The following is a 23,452-nucleotide window of genomic DNA, read 5'->3' on the forward strand; positions in this document are numbered from 1 at the left end:
CACGATTGCGTGACAAAATATCAATGTACAGGCTCAGCTCAGGATGCGGCAGCATGAATCATTCTCATAGTTATTTTCGTGACATTAATGTTTTACAATGTTTTTTGCGCCTGGTTTTTTTATTTAATAAGAAGTAGTGTGCTGTGCCCGGGTGTTGTGCCGGTGACGTGTTAAAATGATGAGGTAACTATAAAACTGAATTGTAACTTTGTAAGCACTGTACAGTTGGTATGATCGTGCTTTGTTTCGTAAAACGTACACGGTAAAATGGTATCAATGCAAGTCAAGATAACGCCGTAAAGGTAAACTAAAGTATCGAAACTATAAGCTTTTAAAATGAACTTCCTTTTAAAGGTAGGTCTTTGCCCTGCTCCGTGTATTATACAGCTTTATATATACGTTGTGTGTTTACATTAAACCATTGACAGTGTTTTTTGTACAACAAACTGGTACTGTTTTTGACTTATTATCTACGACTATAGGGCCTATAGTAGAGCCATTAAATAAGAGTTTTGGAACAAACCGTTTTTATTTTCTGGGAATTTAATCCACAGATTTATTCACAATATTTCGGCCCTATAGGCCTTTATCAAGTGTGAGCTGCGATCCGCGTACCTGAAAACAACCAAAGAAAAGATGGTTGCGTGAAGTGCGTGCGAAAAGCGAGCGCGTGTTGTGCGAGAGCGTAAAGCGCACATACCATATGTGCAAATACTGTGTCATATTATGTAATAAGTAATAAGCAAGCGATTAAATGAGGTGTACTTAGTTTGTACACATGTGCAATGAGAGTGTACAATTTATCTTTCGATTAAGGGATCTAAAATGAGCGTTTATTGCGTTTCGACAGTATTTTTTGTGGGACATAAGAGCACCTCAGACCTATCGAATTGCATTCTGAATACGAAGCATGTCTTTCTGATATCAAATAATTTTCATTTTTGAAAATCAAAATATAATACAAATTTTATGACAAATTATAAAAATTTGCTATTTTTCAAATTTTTGATATAAAACAGTCCTCGAAGTAAATTATATAAATCTAATGATATATTCTTAAAGTGTATGTAGCAGGAAGAAAAGCCGACGGTCAATTGAAAATTTTGACCTTTCATATTGAAGATATGGATTTTTTCCCAAAAAGACCTAATTTTTTTGGTGTTTTGGGGAAAAAATCCATATCTTCAATACGAAAGGTCAAAATTTTCAATTGATCGTCGGCTTTTCATCCCACCTACATACACTTTAAGTATAAATCATCAGATTTATAAAGTTTACTTCAAGTACTGTTAAATATCAAAATATCAATTTTAATGATTTGCCATAAAATGTGTATTAAATTGCGAATTTCAAAAATCAAAATTATTTGATATCAGAATGGCATTCTTCGTATTCAGAATGCAATTCGATATGTCTGATGTGCTCAAATGTCCCAAAATAAATACTGTCCAAACGTTCATACCCCAGCCCTTAATATCATCCGATTATTTCCATCCCGTGAACATGGTTCGATCCATGCTAACACCTTACACCTGTTGCTATCCATGTTATTTATTCCAGATCAAGTGACATCTCATTAATTACACTCGTACACGATGTTTGCATAATTATCAAGAGAAACAAATCTTTAACTATTTTCTTTCTGCAGAAAATCCCTTGGCATGAGTCCATCCGCTGAAGCCACCAACGTGGTTTAACATTCTGCCAATTCAAATAATTATGAAATAAGAATCAAACAATTTGTCACTCAAATGCTATTGTTGATGTAAAATCTTGAATAAAAGAGTAACAGACCTGCATATGGTTCTTAAAGTTATTTAAAATCATAAAGAATTGATGCAGATGATTATTTTAGAACCGAAATAGCATAAAATTGTCCATAATCATTAACATTCAAAAATCTTGATTTAAATTAGTTATTTAAAAAAATCAAACAACCCTGATGTCTGATGTTTAAACCATCCTTATATGTTTATTCATATTTTGTCAATATTTCTGAAAACAAAATGGTTTAAATGTATTTTCCCGATTTATCAGACATTTGATAAACATGAGACTTCTGACAATGATTGAATAAATCGTCGCTCGCAAGACATAGTGTCGTATCAGCCATTTTTGACAAAATGAGATAAGATCAGTTTCATAATCTATGTATAAATCTCTTCATTCTGAAAAACTTTCAAGACATACATGTCATTAATTAATTAAGTATTATCACTAATTAGGTTTGGCGTACATCTCACTCAATGGAATTATTGTGTACAATATTCCCCTTGTTTTGGAAGACATAGTGGCGTATCAGTGACATACGCCACTATGTCGTAAATATGTGACATACGCCACTCTTTTGGTATATCCCTGTGTGGCCAATATGGATATGAATTCAACTATTATTCGACATACTGTCGTATCACGTGTCGTATGTCAATTTTGAATGGAGAATCATTTTTCAAAAAATTTGACATACTGACGTATAACTTTTAATGACTAATAACAATTAATTGGTGAATGACAGCAATGTATTTTATACATTAAATGTAACTTAAATATTTATATTTTCATATCCATTCAAAAAAGGGGACATTTTAATCGAGGCAATGTATGACAAACGGTTAAAAGTTGCAAAAACTTCAGATGCAATTATCTCAAAATGGCCATTTTCGTGATACGCCACTATGTCTTGCGAGCGACGAAATATATTTGCCCAAAACCAGAATTTAACTCACGATTGGCGGTTTCGTCTATCGTGGTCGACAGGCATCTTCAGAATCATACGATGATGGTAGATCCTCTTCCGGTTTGCTGAATCCCGACTGTAGATGGTGTATCAGTCAGGAGAGGATCGTATACGTGACTTAAGTAGTGGGCTCCCTCGTCCCTATGACGTTGGGGCCTCTTTTCCTGATCCAGATAGATTCTCTGATGAGTTTAGACTTTGAATCACACCCTTTACAAAGGATTTTTATATTGACTCAGTTAATGACGTGATTTTGATGAACAGCATGATCTGCTATGACCGATTTTGACTGTTCACTTGACGACTGTTGTAAGTTTGACGGGTGTAGTTTTGCTTAGTCTTAGACACCCTCGCTGGGGTTTTTTTTCTAGTGTTCATAAGACGAGTCTCGAATTTGCGACCATGGTTGCAGTTGATGCACGGAATTTCGTAGACGCAGACAGTCCATTGAGCGCCGCCCAAAGGTATGGGCATGCCTTGGGCATTGTATGGCAGCTGATATATTCTTACGACAGCGGAATAAATGTAAAGCGCTTTGATACATGTACATGCACTCATAGAAATTGTTCGTTGGCATTACTCAGTAAGTTGATGTAAGTCGTTGCGTCAACTTTCCGAGTAATTTCAACGCGTACAATTTTGAGTAACGCTGACTCGATATCATTATGTTGGTCGCACTCATTTGCACTTACTTTATTGAGTTGTTACAACTCAGAAAATGAAACTAGGTTAACATATTTTTCTAGAGGTGTACTATAGTATACAAAATTTTGCACTGATTACAAAAATAAATATTTGAATACTGCTAATTGTGCAGAAAATGATCCAATTACGTGAATTAAGTAACAAAGTACCAAATTGGAATAACTCAAAACAATAAGTACCAGTAACTTAATATGAACGAGTTACATCAACTTACATCTTGAGTTACAATAACTCAACTAATTGGTTCTTTGAACCTTATTTATTTTTCTAAGTTCCCTTAACTTGAATTCAGAAATTAGCATTACTTAAAAAGTTGACGCAACGACTTACATCAACTTTTTAAGTAATGCCAACAAAGTTGATTAGTTGACGGAACTTTTTGAGCTTTTTCAGCATTTTTTAAGTTCGGGTAACTAAGATGAATTTTGTTTTGGCAACTTTTACACTATTTTTGAGTTGTCCAAACTTACTCCTTATGAATTGCGCCAACAAGGCGAACAAGTCATTTCTATGAGTGTGTGAAAGGCGCTGTATAAATACAACAGTTATTTACAGGGTTATTTATATCTAACGAAGAGTGATACACCATCTACAGTCGGGATCCGGCAAACCGGAAGTGGTGAAGATCTACCAAAGAAATTTTTTCAATCTGTTTATCTACAAACCTGGTGAATCTATTCAGTGATTCTGATAAATGTTATTTTTAGTCCTGCATGGGTAAATCTCTAAAAACGCCTGTGTCGACTTCGGCAACGATGACACCAAATGACTGCAGCGCTGATAATTTGAAGTTTAAGAACTTCCCACTTTCAGTACTTCCTGCAAACCCGGACTAGAAACAATCTTGTTAGATAAATGAAAAGTAAAAACATGAAATATATCCTTTGTTTATCCATTCCATATTATTCAATCATTCTTTATTAATCACATCATAAAAATACATCAAAATTAACAAAAGAATGTACGAACACCCCCAGGACACGCTACACAGTGTCGACACCCTAAATATTTTCCCCTGGAACTTAATACTCCGTTGGTGAGCGACGGGCGATTGGTATTTCACCGAACGCAAGAAAAGGAGTCCTATCTGATTGGCTAGGAACCGATCCCTAGATCGCTCAGTGATGAAGTATAAACTCAAAATGTAGAGATGTATTCGATTCTATTTAAATCAATATTCTATTATTGACGCAGATAAAGAAAGTTGCATAGTGTCTCGATATAGTGCATTGTATTAAAGACTTGTGATTTAATATTATATACAGCACGTGGATCTGAGCTTTATATGATTATAATTCTCAAACAGTTGAATATATCACATTTTGAATGTACGAAAAATCGTTATTATGGTGAAAATGCAGTAAAATATAATGCGTGTAAAAACAACAGTGTAGTGACTATTGAAACAAAACCTGGCAACAAATCGAATTTTCTTGTAATGGCAACATCATATATATGGTACTCAGCATGTGCAAATCGTAAAAACGTGTGGAATAGAAACTCTGTGGTATCTCATATCGTGTAAATGGTATGCTTAACCTGAGTCGCTCGGCCTATCTCGAACAAAATCGCCATGCGTAGCTTTTGAAAAACGTGAGGATTCACCGTACTATCGCGGCAATTTTAGACACGAAGTTTTGACGCTGTGCGCTGAAAACCTGCGTTTGCAGGCCATCAAGCAGCCAGGAGGGCCTTAAAAAGGCAACACAAAACACAATATATAAAATACTACTACAATAAAATACATATGCCAACATGGCAAATGAGGACGTGGAGAGAAGCCTGGCAACAAGCAAGGGGAAGCTAGATTTTAAGGTAAGGAGCTGCGTCCCATCGGGGCTCATTACGAGCGCATAATCGCGTTATTAATTTCTGCTGAAATGATATTTTCTTTTCTCCATCCATTGTAGTGTAACAGTGGACTAATCATAACTCACCGTCATAATTCGTCATCACAATGACAGTTAACCTGTCGGAAATCAGTCGATTTCGTTGGCTCATCGTGTGGCTAGCTGACAACTTCGTATCAGAAGATATCCAGAAAGCTCGCACACTTCTTAAAGACAAATTAGGACCCAGGCATGAAGAGATTGGTGATGATGCCCTTAAATTGTTTGATGCATCGGAAAAGGAGAATCTGATTCATGATGAGGATACCCAACTTTTACGGGTAAGAATCTCTGGGTTTCTCAACCCTACCCTCTCTAGCATCGCCCCTGTGCGTGGTGCGCGTTTTCTAACGTTTGCTCTGATTGATTCTCGTTATCTAATAGAGTGTATGGAAATTATTTAATAATGAAATACCAGAACTTGCACGTGCATGGTACGTATATTACACGTAACTAGTTTAAGAAAAACACTTACATTTTGAACCTCTCTTACAAGTTTGCAAGTTGCTAACATTCGTTTCTCCTGACATCCCTGAGGTTGATACACCAAAATAATATCAATGAACTCCATTAATAAAGTCAGTTGGTTTCATACACGTGACTGTTGATATCATTGCAGGTGCTTCTTGAAGGTTTGGAGAGGATGGATTTATTGGAGGATTTAGATGAGTATGAGAGGGAGAGAAAGGCTGTAATACGGAGACTCAACAAGAATGCTTCACTTCTAGAAGGTATGTGAGACATATTGACTGGGACGGAAGTATACAGACCTGTAAACGAATTAAGGTATCAGTTATTTCCCCTAAAACAAAGACAGATATATGTCATAATTAGAACCTGTAGTCAATAGCTGCATCTTTTAGGTTGGATTTAAGACCTCATTCGTGGAAATCGGTCGAGAAATAACGACACGGTGATCCAAAATTCAGAATTTGCAGAATGTGCCATTGAATGCCCTATAGATTTGTACACAAAGCGTTCTCGAACAAAAGAACCAGCCCCATGCTTTCCATTGATTAGAACATTAAAATACAACTTTTGATTTCGTTCCTTCTTTGAGTTTTCGATCACTGTTTCTTTAATTCTCAACCTACAGTAAGCCAAAGAAGGTACCAGTTGTGTTCACCTATAATAAAGACAAATGTCAAAATTGAAACAAGCAGCCAATACCTGTATTCTTTAGCTCTGATTTGTTAAGACCTTATTTGTTGAAATTGATTGAGAATTAAAGAAACGGTGATCTAAAACCTAATGAAGAAACGAATGTAGCCGGTATCTACACCTAGTATTTGAAGCATACTGGACTATTAAAGTTAAAATCCATAAAATAAATTTAAAAATAAATACACCTATGGAATGAGAATTGGACCCTAAGCTTCCACACAGGGAGTGTGAACTTGAACATGTTGAAAATGGATTACCTGAATGGATGACTCCATTTGAAAGTTACACCCTCTATATGGGAGATTAAGATCATATATTCCATATAAGGGATGTAATTGTATTGACATCAACTGGAATAGCCCAATACTTCAGTAAATATTAATCTTTTTTGATAAATCATTTTGATTTCCTCATCAGGTCCATTCTTTGGTTATAGTGACATCATCGAAACGATAGTTGGCATCTTGGAAGAAGAGTTTGAACACATCCATTGTCTGTGCATAAGTGGGATGCCTGGCACTGGGAAAACAAGACTAGCAAAGGAGGCCTGCTTACGACTCAGAGAGTACAGAAAGGTGACGTACTTTATCGTGTACTTTTATGTGTTACCTATGCAAGCGCAAAGGAATGAATTTTGAAAAAGACTCGTTCTTTGCTTATCACTCTATGAATAATACAATATGAGAAAGAAATAACACTCGTGGCTGTCAAAATGTTTGACTTTGCAATATCACCTTTTTATGGAACAGTTGCAACTCAAGCAAAATGTAAAATGTGTGAGTGTCTTCCATCAGTCTTAGTGCAAATCACCTGCCAAACATGCCAAAGGCTACCATCCTACAATTCATTCGTCCAAATGATTATATGTGTCCAAAACAATAAGGAATATTCCACAATATGTTAAAACCATATGTTTATCCACACACTATATTATTGTGGGTGATCTTAGAGAGTTACTGACCATTGTTCTTTGCCATCACGGCACCACTGAGAGCACATTCCTTTATCCACACACTATTATTGTGGTTGATTTGAGAGAGTTACCGACCATTGAGAGCATATTCTTTGCCAACATGTTTAATATCCATAAACTAGTTATTACGGTTGATCTGAGAAAGATTTCGACTATTTGAGAGCATGTTCTTTGCCAACATACAGTAGTTATTGTGGTTGATCTATTAAGGAAAACCCGACCACACTTATTCTTTGTGTACAATGTAATTCGGCCTCCGGGCCGCGATTTTGTGCCAATAAAATCATATCATATCATATAAAATCATATCATATCATATAAAATCATATCATATCATATACCACTGAGAGCATATTATTATTTTATCCACACACTAATATTATTGTGGTTGATCTGAGATAGTTGCCGACTACTGAGATCATATTCTTTGCCAACATATTTTCCACACACAATGACATTGTGGTTGATATAACGAAAAACCAACCACTGAGAGCATTATTTTTTATCCACACACTAGGTTATTGTGGTTGATCTGAGAGAGTTGCCAACCATTGAAAGCATATTCTTTGCCATCATGCACGCATTTGACATAGAAAGCAGAGATTTTGAACCCAACAATTTGTTTGCATTCCTACGAAACTACGACTGCAAAGAACATGGTAAGGACATAAATAGGCCAAATCATAAACATGATAAATCTTAGCAGTATGTAAACTGATATTGGACTCTGTCATATCATAGGTATGTTGATTCGTCTAATGCACTCCCTTCTTCGAGGCTCGTGCATTATGTCATATTGACATATTAAAGCTAAAGAGTTACCTTTTCAGAGTCTGATTAGAGCAACGACGTAGCTTACGGCGCCATCACGGCGTCTTCATTCAGCGTAGTGATTACGATCTATGACGATCCCTCTCCTCTGGCTTCAATCAGGAAGCGTTGAGAGTATTTTCCAGATCCATATCTGCTGTCACTTGACCATCCAACGGGTCGTCAGGAGGAGAGGCATCACTACGCTGAATGAAGACGCCGTGATAGCGTCGCTGCTCTATTCAGATTCTGAAAAGGTAACTTTTTAAGCTTATGATAAATGTTGTTGTTGTTTTTGATTAGTACTGTGTACATGTATTGATATTTTTTCGGTTTTAGTTTTGAACGATTAAGACAAAAAAATACTGTTGTGACATTTGAGCAATTCATAAAGTCTTTCAAATGGATATTGTTTGAAATATGAATAATATTTAACGGCATACACTGTAATTAAAGCTTTCTTTCACCTGATGTAATATTTGTTACAGGTGGGGCCATTATATTCCTCGATAATGTGGACCAGCCACTGGACCCAGGATCATCTGAGCTTCCCAACCCTATGTATATGCAATTCAAGAGTTTCTTAGAAAACATCACCAACCTTCCAAACCCACGATTGAAAGTATTGATGACCTCACGACTTGGAGTGAAGAAGACTGATTTGAACTTGAAAGTAAGACTTTTAAACATGTTTTAACAATAGAGGTTATCCACTTTACTCATGTGTGACTTCTAACAAAAGGCGCTGGTTCCCGTAGTATTTCTCATTAAAACCAATTCAATGTATGACCTCGAAGTTACCTGCATGACTTTGGCGGGTTATTTTGAAACAGTCATGGTTGCAACTTGCACATGCATGTTCTTCTTTGGAAAGTCCTCAACATGGTATAGCAGTCGCTGACATAATATGCAGATTATAGAACACGGATAACCTCTATATAGGCCTAGTTTCAGTGAACCTTGGTATTGGATACTGAAACTACTGTACTCCCAGGCATACTTCATAAGAAGTTAACGATTCACGAATCTGTGACCGACTGCCCGAGAATCATATCTATTTTTCTGCTCATTCGATTAATTTCAGTAATTTGTTTCTATATATCATCGTTAATATCGCAATCATTAAAATAATCTTTCTAAAATCCACTTCCAAAACGGCAAAATTAATTTTTGAACATTTCAAAATTTCAGGTGATCCATAGTTTTCGTCTCGATGAGCACAACGAGTTAGATTTCAACGCTGCCATTGATATGTTCAGATATCATGCCGGTAAAACCAGTGTTGAAGATGAGGAGGTGAAGAAGCTGGTCAACCTTTGTGGCAAAAACCCACTTGCTCTCAAGGTAAGTGTGAGTGTGACTTATGGGCACATTATGGTAACAATCGTAACAGATGTATAGGTGAGATGGCATGGTATACGTACAGAGGTACTGCTAGCTTGTTATACTTTGATCAGCTCGTAAACGGCGGGAATTGTTAGGCTTTTACCACTACGCAGAAAAGTAGACCGACGTTAAAAGTGATATTATAATAGTTAACATGTTTGTCTATATTTTGCGTGTTAAAGAAAATAGACAAAGTGTATGACCTCAATGGATAGCTTGTGGTGCTTCTGGCGAGATGTCACAAGACAATCCGCAAAATAAAATATATTGATATCAATCCGCGATGTTATAAGGCCCGCCGATTACGAGCTGATCAAACTATAGTCATTCAAATAGCTTCAAATGTGTTCCTATGTTAGCTTGCATTATTGGCTCGTCCTTACCTTTAGCAACGGGCTGCTATAGACCAATCCAATTTCAGGCATTCCTACACATCAATGGCAGACATTGTTGGGTTTCATTTCACCTGAAATGTGAAATGATGCAGCCTTGTTGGGGATTTTAAACTGCATTCCATACCTGTGTTAAACGTAGACAAAAGAGTCTGTGAGTTTACAGCACAGGTAGAAGATCGATTTTTAAGCGGCTTATAATCCACCTAATTGGGCAGTCAAAACACCAGTTTGGTACAAATGGAACCCAGTAATGAAATTTGATCATCACTTGCCTCATTGGATTCGTCTATATACGGACGTATATCAGATCAGGTATTGGCCTTGATGCAATGTAAAAGGGGCACGATATGTCGATGATTAGACTGTTCGTCTTTTCTGATCCTCAAAAGCATTTGACAGAAAATTAGACGTACTACAAACAAATCGAATGTTAAACATGCACATGTATTATACCATTTATCATGTTTATTACTTTTAATATTAAAAGTGGGGATTGAATAGTAACGTTTCTTTTACAACCTTATAAACCACACAGGTAGTTGCCAGTCGCCTTCAAGATGGTAGCATTTCACCAAAAGACATGGTGTCTTTCCTGTCAGCAGACGCTGGACCTCAACTAGGCAATGTGATGAGGGCGCTATCACATCTTGGTCTCGCAAAAGATGACCAAATGGCTTTCTGCCTACGAAATTCCGTGGAATCTTTACCGGCAAATCACCGTCGAAATATCATCAAATTATCCGTCATACCAGGTTCCTTCACCCTCGACGCAGCTCGAAACATTCTCGACTACCGAAAACGCGATGTTGTATCACTGCAACTAGATTTGCAAACGCTGAAATACAGAAGCCTTCTTGAGAGTGAAAAAGATGAAGACATGTACCAAACGTCAACGAAAGGTCTTCGCTACCACATGCATTTGCTTCTGAGGTCGTTCATTATCCAACTTGTTGAAATTTCTGGCGGTGAATTGGCAGCGATATATAAAGAAGCAGAGAGGAGCTACCTGTCGTATTACGGGAAGAGGTTACGAAGGTTAACTAAGCGTCTTCAGGAAGATTTTGTCAGTGCCTTAGCAAAGCTTGACGAGGATAGAGCAAATTACATCAGATTCTTAGAAATGCTGAAAACATCAACAGATATGCCAGAAGAGTTCCAAGCACCAGAGACCGTGTGGTGGGTGTATCTAGCCGTCGAGCTTATCTACTTCACTGAAGACCGCTTAAAATTCTACCGATTATTGGCCATCGAGGCTAAAAATCGCGGCGACATGTTAGGTTACGCAAATAGCACGTCCTATGAGATTATGCAACTACTTGACCTAGGTCACGACGCAGATAGTCTCCTACAAAAACTTGCGGAGATAGAGGATGTCATCAATAATCACGTCACAAAAGGTGCAAGCAAGAGCATGAGTCTAGCCACTTGTTATTACGTCAGAGGTGATATACTTAACCGGTATCAGCCGCAGCAGCGTGCAGCAGAGGCTATCCCATGGCTCGAGAAGGCTGTGGATATTCGACGTAATATCTTAGGTGGGGAATCGGGGAATCATCTGCTGATAGCCAGAGCGTTGAATTCATTGGGCACAGCTGTGCAGACAAAAGCAGTGCTAGATCCAGGACCATCCATAGTGCATATTAAGAGCGAGAAGAAGAAAGCTATGAAGTACTTCCAAGAGGTGAGATTTAGTTGCTATGTTTTTCACATTCACCTATGTGGTGCTTGTACGATATGAAGACCTGAGCGTAAGAAGAGCGTAAGTCCATATTTGGCATTTTGAGATTGATCGTTTAAACTTTTTTTAAATAAGATAATTTTGAAACCAAAAAAGCCATAATATTGATACTTCTCAGGTACATGGGTACAAGCAAGAAGAATCATTTTGTATATCAACCAAGCAAATATCTGTAATATTGATCGATATTATATTAATCGATTTATCATTTTTGGACTTACGGTCTTCTTGCGCTCGGATTGAAACAAAAGCTTATAACTCAACTGAATGCAGCTGTTGGAAATATTTAACCATATTGGTAATCTATGTGCACAGACGAGCAATTTGACACCTTGTTTGTTGAATTTGAAGGTTGTTTTAAAATTTGACCTCAGATGACCTTTAACCGGAAGTGACCCACTAACTCATTAACCGAGCTCAAAATGTATGATTTTCGTAATCCTTGTGATAAGACAAGTAATTTGACATATCGCTTGACGACATTAAACATTTTTTTTAATTTTTGTTTTTGACCCCTCTTGACCCCTCACGTGACCCCTATGGGGAGGGCCAAATTTTTGTCTTCATCCTTTTTCGTCAAAAGTGGACTTACAGTCTTCTTGCGCTCTGGTCTTCATATGTCATTAGGCTAACCCCTGCCTCTAGAACAGTACGGAGTATTACACCACCAGATTGGAATTCCGTGGCCAGCCCAGGTGTAGTTGCAGGTGAATGGTATTGTACTCGCGTGTTGGATGATGATTCCAGTTTAACTTCCATTTGGTGGTCTGATGAGAGCGACATCTTGAATTAAATACTCCCAATATAAATTGTTTCACCAATGAAAGACAACTTTCAATTACAAACAAGAAAATCAGTCCACATCACGTGAGATGTTAGTTTATATATTCAAAATACTATCTGAATACATTCATATCCACACACAGGTTAAAATTGAGAGTGTAGGAGAATTTATGTCTGACCTATCCACGCTTGTATACATGTAATCTCATCCCAAATTGACATTGAGCATTTAAGCATAGAACCCTTTTTGTTGTGTAGTGGTGATTAAACCCATTAACCCAATGCTCAACGACTTGTGAAACTATATGATAATCATTTATATTAATAGGCGTACAACATGTGCTGTCGACTAACCCATGGCTCTGACAAACACCTTGACATCCCAACTTACGTCATGAATATTGGAACATGTTCTCACGAGATGGATAAGTATGAAGAAGCAATCGAATATTACCAGAAAGCTCTCAGATTGGAACAAGAATTGGGAATGGATGGCTCTGAGAAGACGTGCCTGACGCTCAAGAATATAGCAATGAGTTATTATGAGCTGGACAGGTATTGATAAATTATACTTAACAGTTTGTCCACACTGAAGTACCATGTGACAACTCGCGTGTATACAGCGCGTTAACAGTGCGTAGTGCTGCGTCTCTGCTGCAGGTATGCGTGCCTTCAAAGTCGGCACAATGTGTGCGTCCGCGTCTGTACTTTGTACTTCAGAGTAGACTGACTGTACCTCGTCTTTTGGTGATAGGCCAAAGGTTCGCTAGTCCGACAGTTCACTACGCCAAAATAAAGTTCGCTAGTCCAAACAATAAGTCGATAGTATACAAATATTAACTGTCTATGAGTGTGATGGTCGAAATATAATCACGAGGTGAAAGATAGATTGTTCCATTCCACGAGCCGGAACGGCGAGTGGAATGGAACAATACATCTTTCACCGAGTGATTATATTTCGACCATTACACGAATTTAAGACAGTTAATATTTGTTTTATATCACTCATGCATAAATTCTATTACTAAAATACTATTTAAGGTAGGAAATACATTTTTCATCAACATAAAAACATGTTTTGCCGTCATATACTTCACATTTTGGGGTCCACCCCATAACTAAATCGGCGGGTCCAAGAGTCAGCGCACGGCTTGGCGCAGGCGCACTACGGCAGAGCACATGATGGTAAAGACTATCAGACGGAGAGGGTGATAGTAAAAATGATAAATGGTAATCAACCAATGAACTGTCTAGAATTTATGTATGAGTGATATAATACAAAATATTTAGTTAGGTTTCGGGTTAGGGTAAGGTTTAGAGTTTTTGGACTATACAAGCGCTCCTTGGGACTAGCGAGCCTTAGGACTAGCGAACCTTGGGACAAGCGGATGTAGACCGTGTGAATCTATAATCTGATTAGCAAAATGGTCTCGGGTTGATTTTAGCATAAGCACTGGTGTTCGGTTTCGTGAAAATATTTTGCCCAATGGAAATTCTTTTGCGCCAATTTCTCGACAAGTGTATGACATAGCATGTGACATATGTCATAACCTGGCAGATTTGGGCATGGAGTTTTAAGGGGTCAAAGGTCAATAACATCTAACAATATTGACCTCTGATCCGCCTGGTTTTGATATACCACTTCGCATAGCTGTCATGTGTTACGAGTTGGTTAATGTTGGCTACTCTTGCCTGTCCTGTTAAAATGTCCCGACCAGCTATCTACGGCAACCTCCTTCACTAGATCACTTGTGCCTGGCCGAAGTTTCGTCAGCGTCATCTCCCAGATGTCAGCTGTTAATGCCTAGATATGCTTGATATAAAAAAGAAAGCATTGGTAATATATAATATAGAAGTGCATGAAGTATGCCAAATAATCGCTAAACCAAATTCCCTACACCCACACAAATCCTCACATGTTCCTGAACGGATAAAGTCACGAAGGAAATACATGTGTCTATCCTTGTGTGGTGCATTACACTAAAGCCTATTGTCAAAACTTCAACATGTTCAAGACCTTAGACATCTAATTATGCAAGCGATATAATCCCTGTTTTGATACTAGACAAGACTACACTGAGTATGATGAATATGTTTACATGAAGTTAATACCAACAATGACTTAATTATTGCAATGGTACAGATTCGAAGACGCCATACCGATAGCCAAACGAGCAATGGAAGGACGTCAGAAAATCTTGGGCCAATATCATCCACAAACAGCCCGCAGTGTTTACTTCGTAGGCTCATTGTATCTCAGTGCTGAAAACTACCGAGAAGCGCGCAAGTTTCTTGACGAAGCGCTGAAGATCGAAGAAGAGTTGTGGCGAAGAGGCATGCCTCATAGTTCAGACTGGTCACGACTTAGAAATCGAATTGAGAAGTTGATGATAACATTGCACAAAAGGCAGGCGCTTTCTAACTACAAGAAACGCTTCAGGGTAAGAAATGTAATGTTTAATATAAATCAGGAGTTTGGTACCACTTGGAGGGAGAACACTTGACGTCATTATTTATCAACAAAGGCGAGGGACTCGTCTATCGATATGCTTGAACGAGCCACTACACTGTTCAATGGCTTTCTTGTACTATATAAAATGTGGCGGGCAATTAAAAATGCACGTGCCCTTAGCAAACTAGGATGCGTACGCACACTGCAAGGCAAAGAGCAATGGAAATTGCCATAATTCGCGCGCATACTGCCGGGCAATGACGTCACATGCCAAGTGGTCTATAATGGGGTACACAATAATGCGTGATAGTAATTGAGCGGGAGTGGCTTTTGATGGGGAAAGCCCTGGGGGAGATCATCAAACTTTATACAAAGTCAAATTTCAAAATTGCTCATAACGAAAGAGTTGTTGATATGTTCGTATTGATATAAAAATGCAACTAAAGATCGGATTGCACAAGATGTTTCGTTACCTAACGAATCATCCTAAATTAAGATCTTTTTGACCCCATAGAGCTTCAAATTTAACATTTGACCTTTTAGAAAGTAACTCAAGAACCACATATCCTATAATTTTCATAAATAATAATTATAATCATACATTTTCTGAATCCTTATGATAATTAGAGGTTTGTAACGTGTTTGACATTTGACCACGTATTAATTCGATGACCTTTCCCGCCAAAAACTACTCCGGTTCAATTTTGCTATCAACATGATCATGCATTTTACCCCTTGATGTTAACTACCTCTGGTAGTGCAGATATGCCCACCCCCTACTCCAGTGGTACCTTCCAAACCTACGTGGATCGCAAACACTATAATATTATGCCTAGTATTCTGGGAATTATTCGAGTACGTACTTACACTTATTCCTACAAATGATATCGTATTTACCATGTTTACGAAAGGGACATTTTCAATACAATCAATCAGAGACATCATTTTTCCATGATGTAAAATGTGTTTGTGCTTTATTGGGTTAAATCCCATTTTCTTCCAAGTCACGTATATTATGTCTATCTGTACACGCCAAAGTCGTCAGTAAATACTAGTAACTACTGTCACTGTTGTTATTGGATGGTTTCAAAAACTTACAAAGCATTAAAAACAGAAACTTGACTTTCTCTACCCAACAGGAAGCCGAGAACGAAGCGAATAAAGGGAAACCGAAATTGGACCTGGATGACGATCAGGAATCAAGCACATCGTCGTCAGGTACATATAGTTTAAATTGTGGGATAGGCTTTTACGACGGGAATTCATAACAATTAGTTGGTTTTTAGCAGGTTCGCCGTCGGACAAGTTTAGAACTGTCAAGCTTTCGTCAGGAGTAGCTCTGACTTCTTCAGGACAAAGTACCTAAGAATGAGACATGTAGACCGACCCTTGCCTACTCTGCTTGTTCTCTGTTGACAAGGGGCAGTCTTCAGAGAACGGTTCTTTTCAGAGCCATAAGTAGGCAAGGGGCGGCATACATGTCTCATTCTTAGATACTTTGTCCTGAAGAAGTCAGAGTTACTCCTGACGAAAGCTTGACAGTTTTTAACTTGTCCCACGGCGAACCCGCTAAAAACGTATAGTGTACTTCAACGTATTTTGAAAATATCTGATGATTCATGACTTATGCAACTAGTACTTGAATCTATTCAAAACCATTATATCATGACCGCTTCTTCCCCACTACCTGAAAACAAACCATGTGCATTATTTTATTTTAACGCCGTTTTTGATGTTATTCTCAAACGTCTAGATTATAGTTCTGGCAAAAAACGACGTGCATCAACGTCCAGCAGCGAGACGTCATCCGAAAACACATCTACAGTTGACCAATCACAACAGAGGAATCTCGCAAAATGCTTCAACTCCCGGATGTTGACCGTAAGTATCATGACAGCGGCAATATACATGTAGTTTAATCACATCGGCGTTATACTGGCGTATTATTTAAATTGTAGGATTTAGTGATTCTTATTAGTATTTGTCTTATTGTTATTAATTGCGTTACTTTTATTGTTTATATTGTTTAAAGCTATATCACAACGAAGTGAGCCGGAAAAGATGGGACTGGAGTATGGATGTCCTGATTTTATAACCATTAGATAGTTATTGTCAATTCCGAAGGCCGGTTGTCTTTACTTATCTGGACAAACTTCTGCGATGGGAACCAAGTTTGGGGTTCTTCTATCGTCTCTGACTCCAGCGACCTTTCTCAAGCTATTCGTCGTATCTGATTTGCTTTACATAATACTGAAGATTTCATGATATTTAACCAACATTCTTTGTCCAGTGTGATATCGAGGGCTTAGAGCCAGAACTAACTATGTCCATTCCATTTGTTTTCTCAATTACATGTTACTCATTTCGGTAACAAATGGACGGTAAATTATGCCCTCCATAATAAATGCAAGTGACTTTGGGGTATATGCATGGTCACTTGAACAGTTAGTTAGACGCAAGTGACCATGCATATACCCCAAAGTCACTTACATTTTCTTATGGACGGCAGAATTTACCATCCATTTGTTACCGAAAATGTAATTGAAAAAACAAATGGACATAGCTAGTTCTGGCTCTAAGCCTTCGATATATTCAGCTAGTGGTATAAAGCCATATCTGATATATTGACTGTTATGTTATCATGGTTATAGTTTAATGTTGGCGAGTCATGCTAGCACATTGGAATCAGGAGTTTCGGTGAAAATTAACCTTTGAAATATCCTTTCTTTTCGTAGTTCGTGATGCATCTGATTCGCGGCGTAGTAGATCAGACAGGAAACGACGGAGATCTCCTGCTGACGGATTAGAAGATACCGATGACTCGTCGTCAAGGACCAGTGGTAGCATTCCTTCTGGTATCTCAATCGAGTTTCCACCACCGGTTGATGACGACGACGAACAAGAACAAGGTATGTCAATCATTGGTCTATTATATTGCCAGGAGTGCTGACGTGGTCAAACGTGGGTCATCCAATCGATCATAAAAAGTATGGTTGTTTTCTACTTAACATGATGCTTATGTGATGTACCCGTAGTAATTTAATTTGATCGTTTATGTTTACATTTAAAGATATTTCATGAATGATGGGAATCCCCTCTCAATCATGAACTACAATAAAGTCAGACCTTTTTATGGATTGGAAATTTCTGATTTTGTCTTACATACACGGCTTTCGGCTGAACCACTAGCAGGCTATGTTTATTAGCACATCTATGACAATGACAAAGGTACCAAATTTTGATGATTTTGACGATCGTCCGGATGAGCAAATCACTGAATGGGCCTTTAATGCTTCCACCGCCACTGCATCCCCATCCCCCCACCACCCCACCCCCACACATACACACAGACAGTTTTACTTGAGCCATGGTATTACATATACCTGTTGACATAATAGATGTAAATTTTAATATAAATTTATAAAGCAAATTATTTCCATTAAACTAATTCACTTCACCATTCATTAACCTTTTTTCAGGTGACATGTTTGACTGGAGTAAGGCATCATGGTGCCGGATATCATAAACACGATGAGATCATTTAATATTGAAGACGGTAATTTGTATGGAAAGCAAGGAGAATAAGATTTTTCTCACATATTACGTATGGATTTTTACGAATGAAGAGCTTGGTTCCAAACCATGTTAAGTCCACAAGCACATGTTTCTGATTTACCTATGCGATATTGCAATGGGTTGTGATGCTATAGGTATAGTAATTTCTGTTGGATGCACCATTACAAATGGATGGATGCTCAGATGAGAACAATAGTCTGCATATTGTTAAGCAGCATTGTTGTGGTAAATAATGGCTTGTTGATGGTACAACTCATTATTGCTAATGTCAAACTTGTAAAAGTAATTGTGATTGTATCACACAAGTAAATGAGAAACATGTGGTTGTGGACTTGCAAGCTCTTCAAATAGAAATTATACAAACGTATACAAGCAAATTTATATTTAGAATCTTGTACATATACCCGGGACATATACACCACTCTGTCATACACTGTCTTATTATTTTGAAAATTTTGCCGACTTGTTGTGAAACATAGCATTTCAATCGATGAATTTTAATGAAAGAAAAAATGATAATTGTATGCATATGCATTAAAGCAGAATAACTTTTTTTAAATTCTTTATAAGTATCGTAGTTCAGTCTCTCCAAAGAGATCATATTTTACATTGGAGTGAAAGTGGAAATTGTAAATATTACCATAAGGAGAAAATATATGGTGTGATCAAGCAAAATCAGTCCGAAGTCGGACATAATTATTAAATTTTCAGTTTCTTATAGGATTGTAAAGGGCATTTGCAAAGCTACATTTTGTAGAAAACCCCATTGAATTTGGAGAACCAGTGCAAAAGATGTGTGCAGTTAAAGAGTTTCCAAAACAATAGGAAACAAAACGAAGTACTTCCTTTGTTTAGCTATATCTCAAAATCAATATTTCCGACTTCCGACTGATTTTGCTTGATCACATCACATGTGGAGTTGATTTATCAATAGTAGTACACATCAAATGTTTGAATTCCAATTGTCTAATACAGCCAGGATATCTTCTTTTGAGCTGTGTAGTCCATCAATAAATCTTTGAGGTATTTGGCGTCCGGCCCTCCCTGACTCTGCTCCTAATAAGGACCCCAAGATTGCACCACGATGAGCATTTTCACCTGAAATAAATAAATGAGTAAATAAATATATAAATAAAGTAAATTATTTAGGTCTCCACTAAACATGCTAAACAAAAAGAGCGAGTCTGTTATACAATCGCTATTTGCGTAAACATTTTTGTGGGGGTGGATTAATGAATGTATCATAATTATAATTATCATGATTATGTGACAATTTCGTGGAATCAATGTACATTGAATAATAATAAAAAATTAATTTAAAAAAGGAATGGGGCGCCCAATGTGAGCTTGGACGTGATATGGTGAATTCCATGGCATGGTGTTTAGATTTGGTTAAGACAGCTCAATTCCAAATTTACTCGTGGGTGCATGCAATATACAAACATTCGTGTGTTAGGTGTCAAAGTTCATACACTTGATGTATTTGTTTAATTTGAGGTCAACTTGTGCTATGGATTAAAATGTACACTGCTCTCTTAAGGATGAAATAAAAACTCGACCGGCGGTTGACCGGGCGGTTCCGTCCGGTTGGAGCCGGTTGCTATTGTTCTGAACAATGGAACACGGTTCAACCGGCGGTCGAGTTTTGATTTCATCCCTTATTATATTTATAGTTAAAGATCGAGCTAAGTCATACGAGGACTGGTATAATACGGAAATCACCATTCAATATAAATTATTGTGATCAATGTTAAGGTAAACTATTGAAGTTTAGGATGCTAGGGGATTAGGCTGGAAACAATGCCCCACATTAATTTCAGTCATTTTGCCACTGCAAATAGACCAAAGGATATTATCAAATCCATGGAAATACCACGTCTTACGGAGGAGTATCAAACTCACCTCCACAGTTAGCGTTGGTCAGCACACCTCCTTCAAAATCATCGTGGAATTCTCTGGCTAAGAAGAACATGGACGGCAGCGAGCCATCAATATAACACGCCATACCGAAGGTTGATATGGCGTCTTGGTATACACGGAGACGGTCCTCTGATCCAGCTGTGTATCTGTGGAGACACAAATTACAATCAAGGAAAAAAATAGTTGCTCACTTGCGTATCATCTGATCATGACCCCGTATCCGATTAACAGTCTGCCGTGTGTTCAAATAGACACTCGAACTCCACCTTTTATGCCACAGCACAACCACCACCCCACCCCACCGTACCCCCATCAATCAACGTTGGGACGTTAAAAAAGTGCCATGTTTTGTTATCTGGAGAGATTTGATCATGTCTCACCTACTTTTTCAACCAAATCGACGGTAATAACTCTTGTAGTGAGGGATCAACATTTAACCACAAATTATCTCAGGCAAAACTCACTTCCTGGGAACCAAATAACCACACAAGGTCATATTATGTAACTTATTGACACATACTGCCCGTAGCTCTAATGACATCCTTGTGATCTGGTCAACTCATTGACAGATATACGAACCTCAGGAGGGAATTCAATTTTTGATCAATTCTCTCCAGGTAGTGAAACGTAATGCCAACATTATTTTCATTGATTGTGATTGGTAAATCTGTTTATGGTCAAAACATGAAATTGCAGTGTGTAAAATAGAGCCCGTCTGCCCGTCTGAGACGGGCTACTTTGTCTTAGGACGTGCAATTTTCCTAACCAGCCGGTCCAACGTACGCCCTGAAATGTTGCCACTATGTCACTATTATAGCTATAGGCCTAACTATAGTAGGAATTCCAATTGAATGAACGTAGCTTTCAACAGCTGCACTCGATCCAACCGCGATCGTATATCGCGTATTTGAAACTACAACGTGAACGCACGAACTTGGATACAATGCTAACCAATCACGAGTGGGTTGGTATGGTTGGATTCACTTCCGCGTTACTCACGCACAGTTGCACACGCTGGCGTACATCGCGCAGTGTACGCAAAAATTCGTCACGGTATTGAAAACTGCGTTCATTCAATTGGAATTCCCACAATAGAGGTTATCCGTGTTCTATAAGCTACATATCCCATCAACGACTGCTATACCTTGTTTAGGACTTTCAAAAGAAGTACCTGCATGTGCTACCATGACTGTTTCAAAATAGCCCGCCAAGAGTCATGCAGGTAACTTCGAGGTCATGCATTGAATTGGTTTGAATAAGGAATACTACGGGAATCAGCGCCTTTTGTTAGAAGTCACACATGAGTAAAGTGGATAACCTCTATAGAAGTGGCGTACCGACCGCCAGAATACCAGGACAAAGTTGACCAAATGTGTGACGTTTATCTTCCGTTTGCCCTTTTAGGCCACAATTACCCTTATTACGGCCCATTTCAGCATTAAAATTACATATTTTCGCACGCTTCGGCGCACACGTCCCGGTTAAGTCATTTTGGTATAGCGGGTCAACTGGACGATTTTGCAATTTTTCCAACCTTTGACTAGACACCAAGACAGCGCATGATATAATTTACATCAAAAGCAAAGTTACACGTGAAATGTATGGACAGGTTACTTTCAGGACGGACAGGCTACTTTTAGAAGCAGACTGTCCTGCGGACTAGTTGCGTTTTGGCTAAATTTTACATACTGGAAAAACTTAAACTAAGCTGAATAACGTTACTTGCTGTGTGTTAATAAATTATGTTTGTAGCGCGTTGTTTTTGCTTGTTTTTTGTTAGCAACTTGTATATTGTGCATGTAACATCATCAGACGTTTTACGTATGAGGTTATCCTTAATTCTCCGTAATAATGGTATTCCTCACTCTTTTATATGTTATAAACATGAACATAAAGATGGATAATAAAACTCAATTAATTTTGTAACAATTCTGAGCTGATCCTTGTTTCACCGTATTAAGCGTTTATTAAAAAAAGGTTTTGTAATAATTTCTATGAAATTCGTTTATAAGCTATTACTACCTTTAACAGCATTCAAATTAGTTACATCTTTAATTATAATGTATCTCTCAATTTTACACAAGCACATCATGCGATGCCATGAGGAGAGCGTCGAAAAAAAGAAAGAACGAGATAAAAACAGCAAAGGACAGTGATTTATTATACTTAGACACAGCAACGTCCTGTCAGATATTATTCTCCTTACCCTGCAGCCTCTTTAGCAAATTTCTCGGCTCGCTTGAGAATAGACGCTCCACCAAGAAGATTAGAGCTCAGAGCACTCTCTGCCACATCCTTCAACTTGGCACCATTAACTACAGCGTGCAGACTGCGTGCATATAATTCGACGTAAGGGTCGAGGCTTTTAGAGCAGTGTGTAGCACGAACAATTCGTACAGCATTCTGAAATCAAATTATACTGAATTTTAGAGGAAGAATGCGGTCAGAGACTGGCAGAGTCAATAGTCAAATAAGAGCTGGGATGGTACCCGAGATCCAAGGCGACCCGTAAATTATTGAGTCCGTATACTAGTATTCAGGGTATTGAAGATTGGACGTACGAAATGAACGCGTGGACAAAAAAGAAAATCCAAACAAATTGCCCAGTTTACATTATATCAAAGACAATTAAGGATATTAAGCATATACGACGGAAAGTCTTACTGTTATGATCTTTCAACCTAAACACCAATGAACACCATGCGCCATCTTTGTGCGACAGCCATGAGGCTGGGGAGGCTAGCCCAGTCCCCTGGAAAAAGTAAACCCGGCTCCGAGACTAAATAGTAGAACAAGAGGTAGCACCACAGACTACAGTCTGTCCACTTAGAAGTACAAACCAAATCTGTGGCATCGGGGTCAATACTTTGCGTCACACGCGAGCGCGACGCGACGCGTAAAGAGTGTAGTGCACAAATCGCGCA

At 38.1% G+C, this 23,452-nt stretch overlaps 2 protein-coding genes across 2 annotated transcripts in view; one reads left to right on the forward strand and one right to left on the reverse strand.

Moving 5' to 3' along the window:
* LOC140170365 (uncharacterized) lies at positions 1-22,457 on the forward strand. The gene is made up of 14 exons (XM_072193737.1): positions 1-183; positions 5,353-5,612; positions 5,951-6,062; positions 6,913-7,070; positions 7,986-8,127; positions 8,767-8,951; positions 9,470-9,622; positions 10,595-11,740; positions 12,909-13,135; positions 14,724-15,021; positions 16,172-16,250; positions 16,786-16,913; positions 17,768-17,941; positions 18,512-22,457. Exons 2-13 carry the CDS (start codon positions 5,400-5,402, stop codon positions 17,837-17,839), a joined length of 2,913 nt encoding a protein of 970 aa, XP_072049838.1. The 5' UTR covers positions 1-183; positions 5,353-5,399; the 3' UTR covers positions 17,840-17,941; positions 18,512-22,457.
* Positions 19,552-23,452, reverse strand: part of LOC140170366 (uncharacterized) — a 16,769-nt gene continuing 12,868 nt past the window's right edge. Inside the window, exons 5-7 of the mRNA XM_072193738.1 lie at positions 22,735-22,931; positions 20,511-20,674; positions 19,552-19,706 (exon numbers count right to left, since the gene is read on the reverse strand). Of these exons, the coding sequence (XP_072049839.1) occupies positions 19,552-19,706; positions 20,511-20,674; positions 22,735-22,931 (516 nt within the window). The remainder of the gene's footprint in view (positions 19,707-20,510; positions 20,675-22,734; positions 22,932-23,452) is intronic.

The sequence above is a fragment of the Amphiura filiformis genome, chromosome 14 (genome assembly GCF_039555335.1).
Source record: "Amphiura filiformis chromosome 14, Afil_fr2py, whole genome shotgun sequence".
NCBI classification, from domain to species: domain Eukaryota; kingdom Metazoa; phylum Echinodermata; class Ophiuroidea; order Amphilepidida; family Amphiuridae; genus Amphiura; species Amphiura filiformis.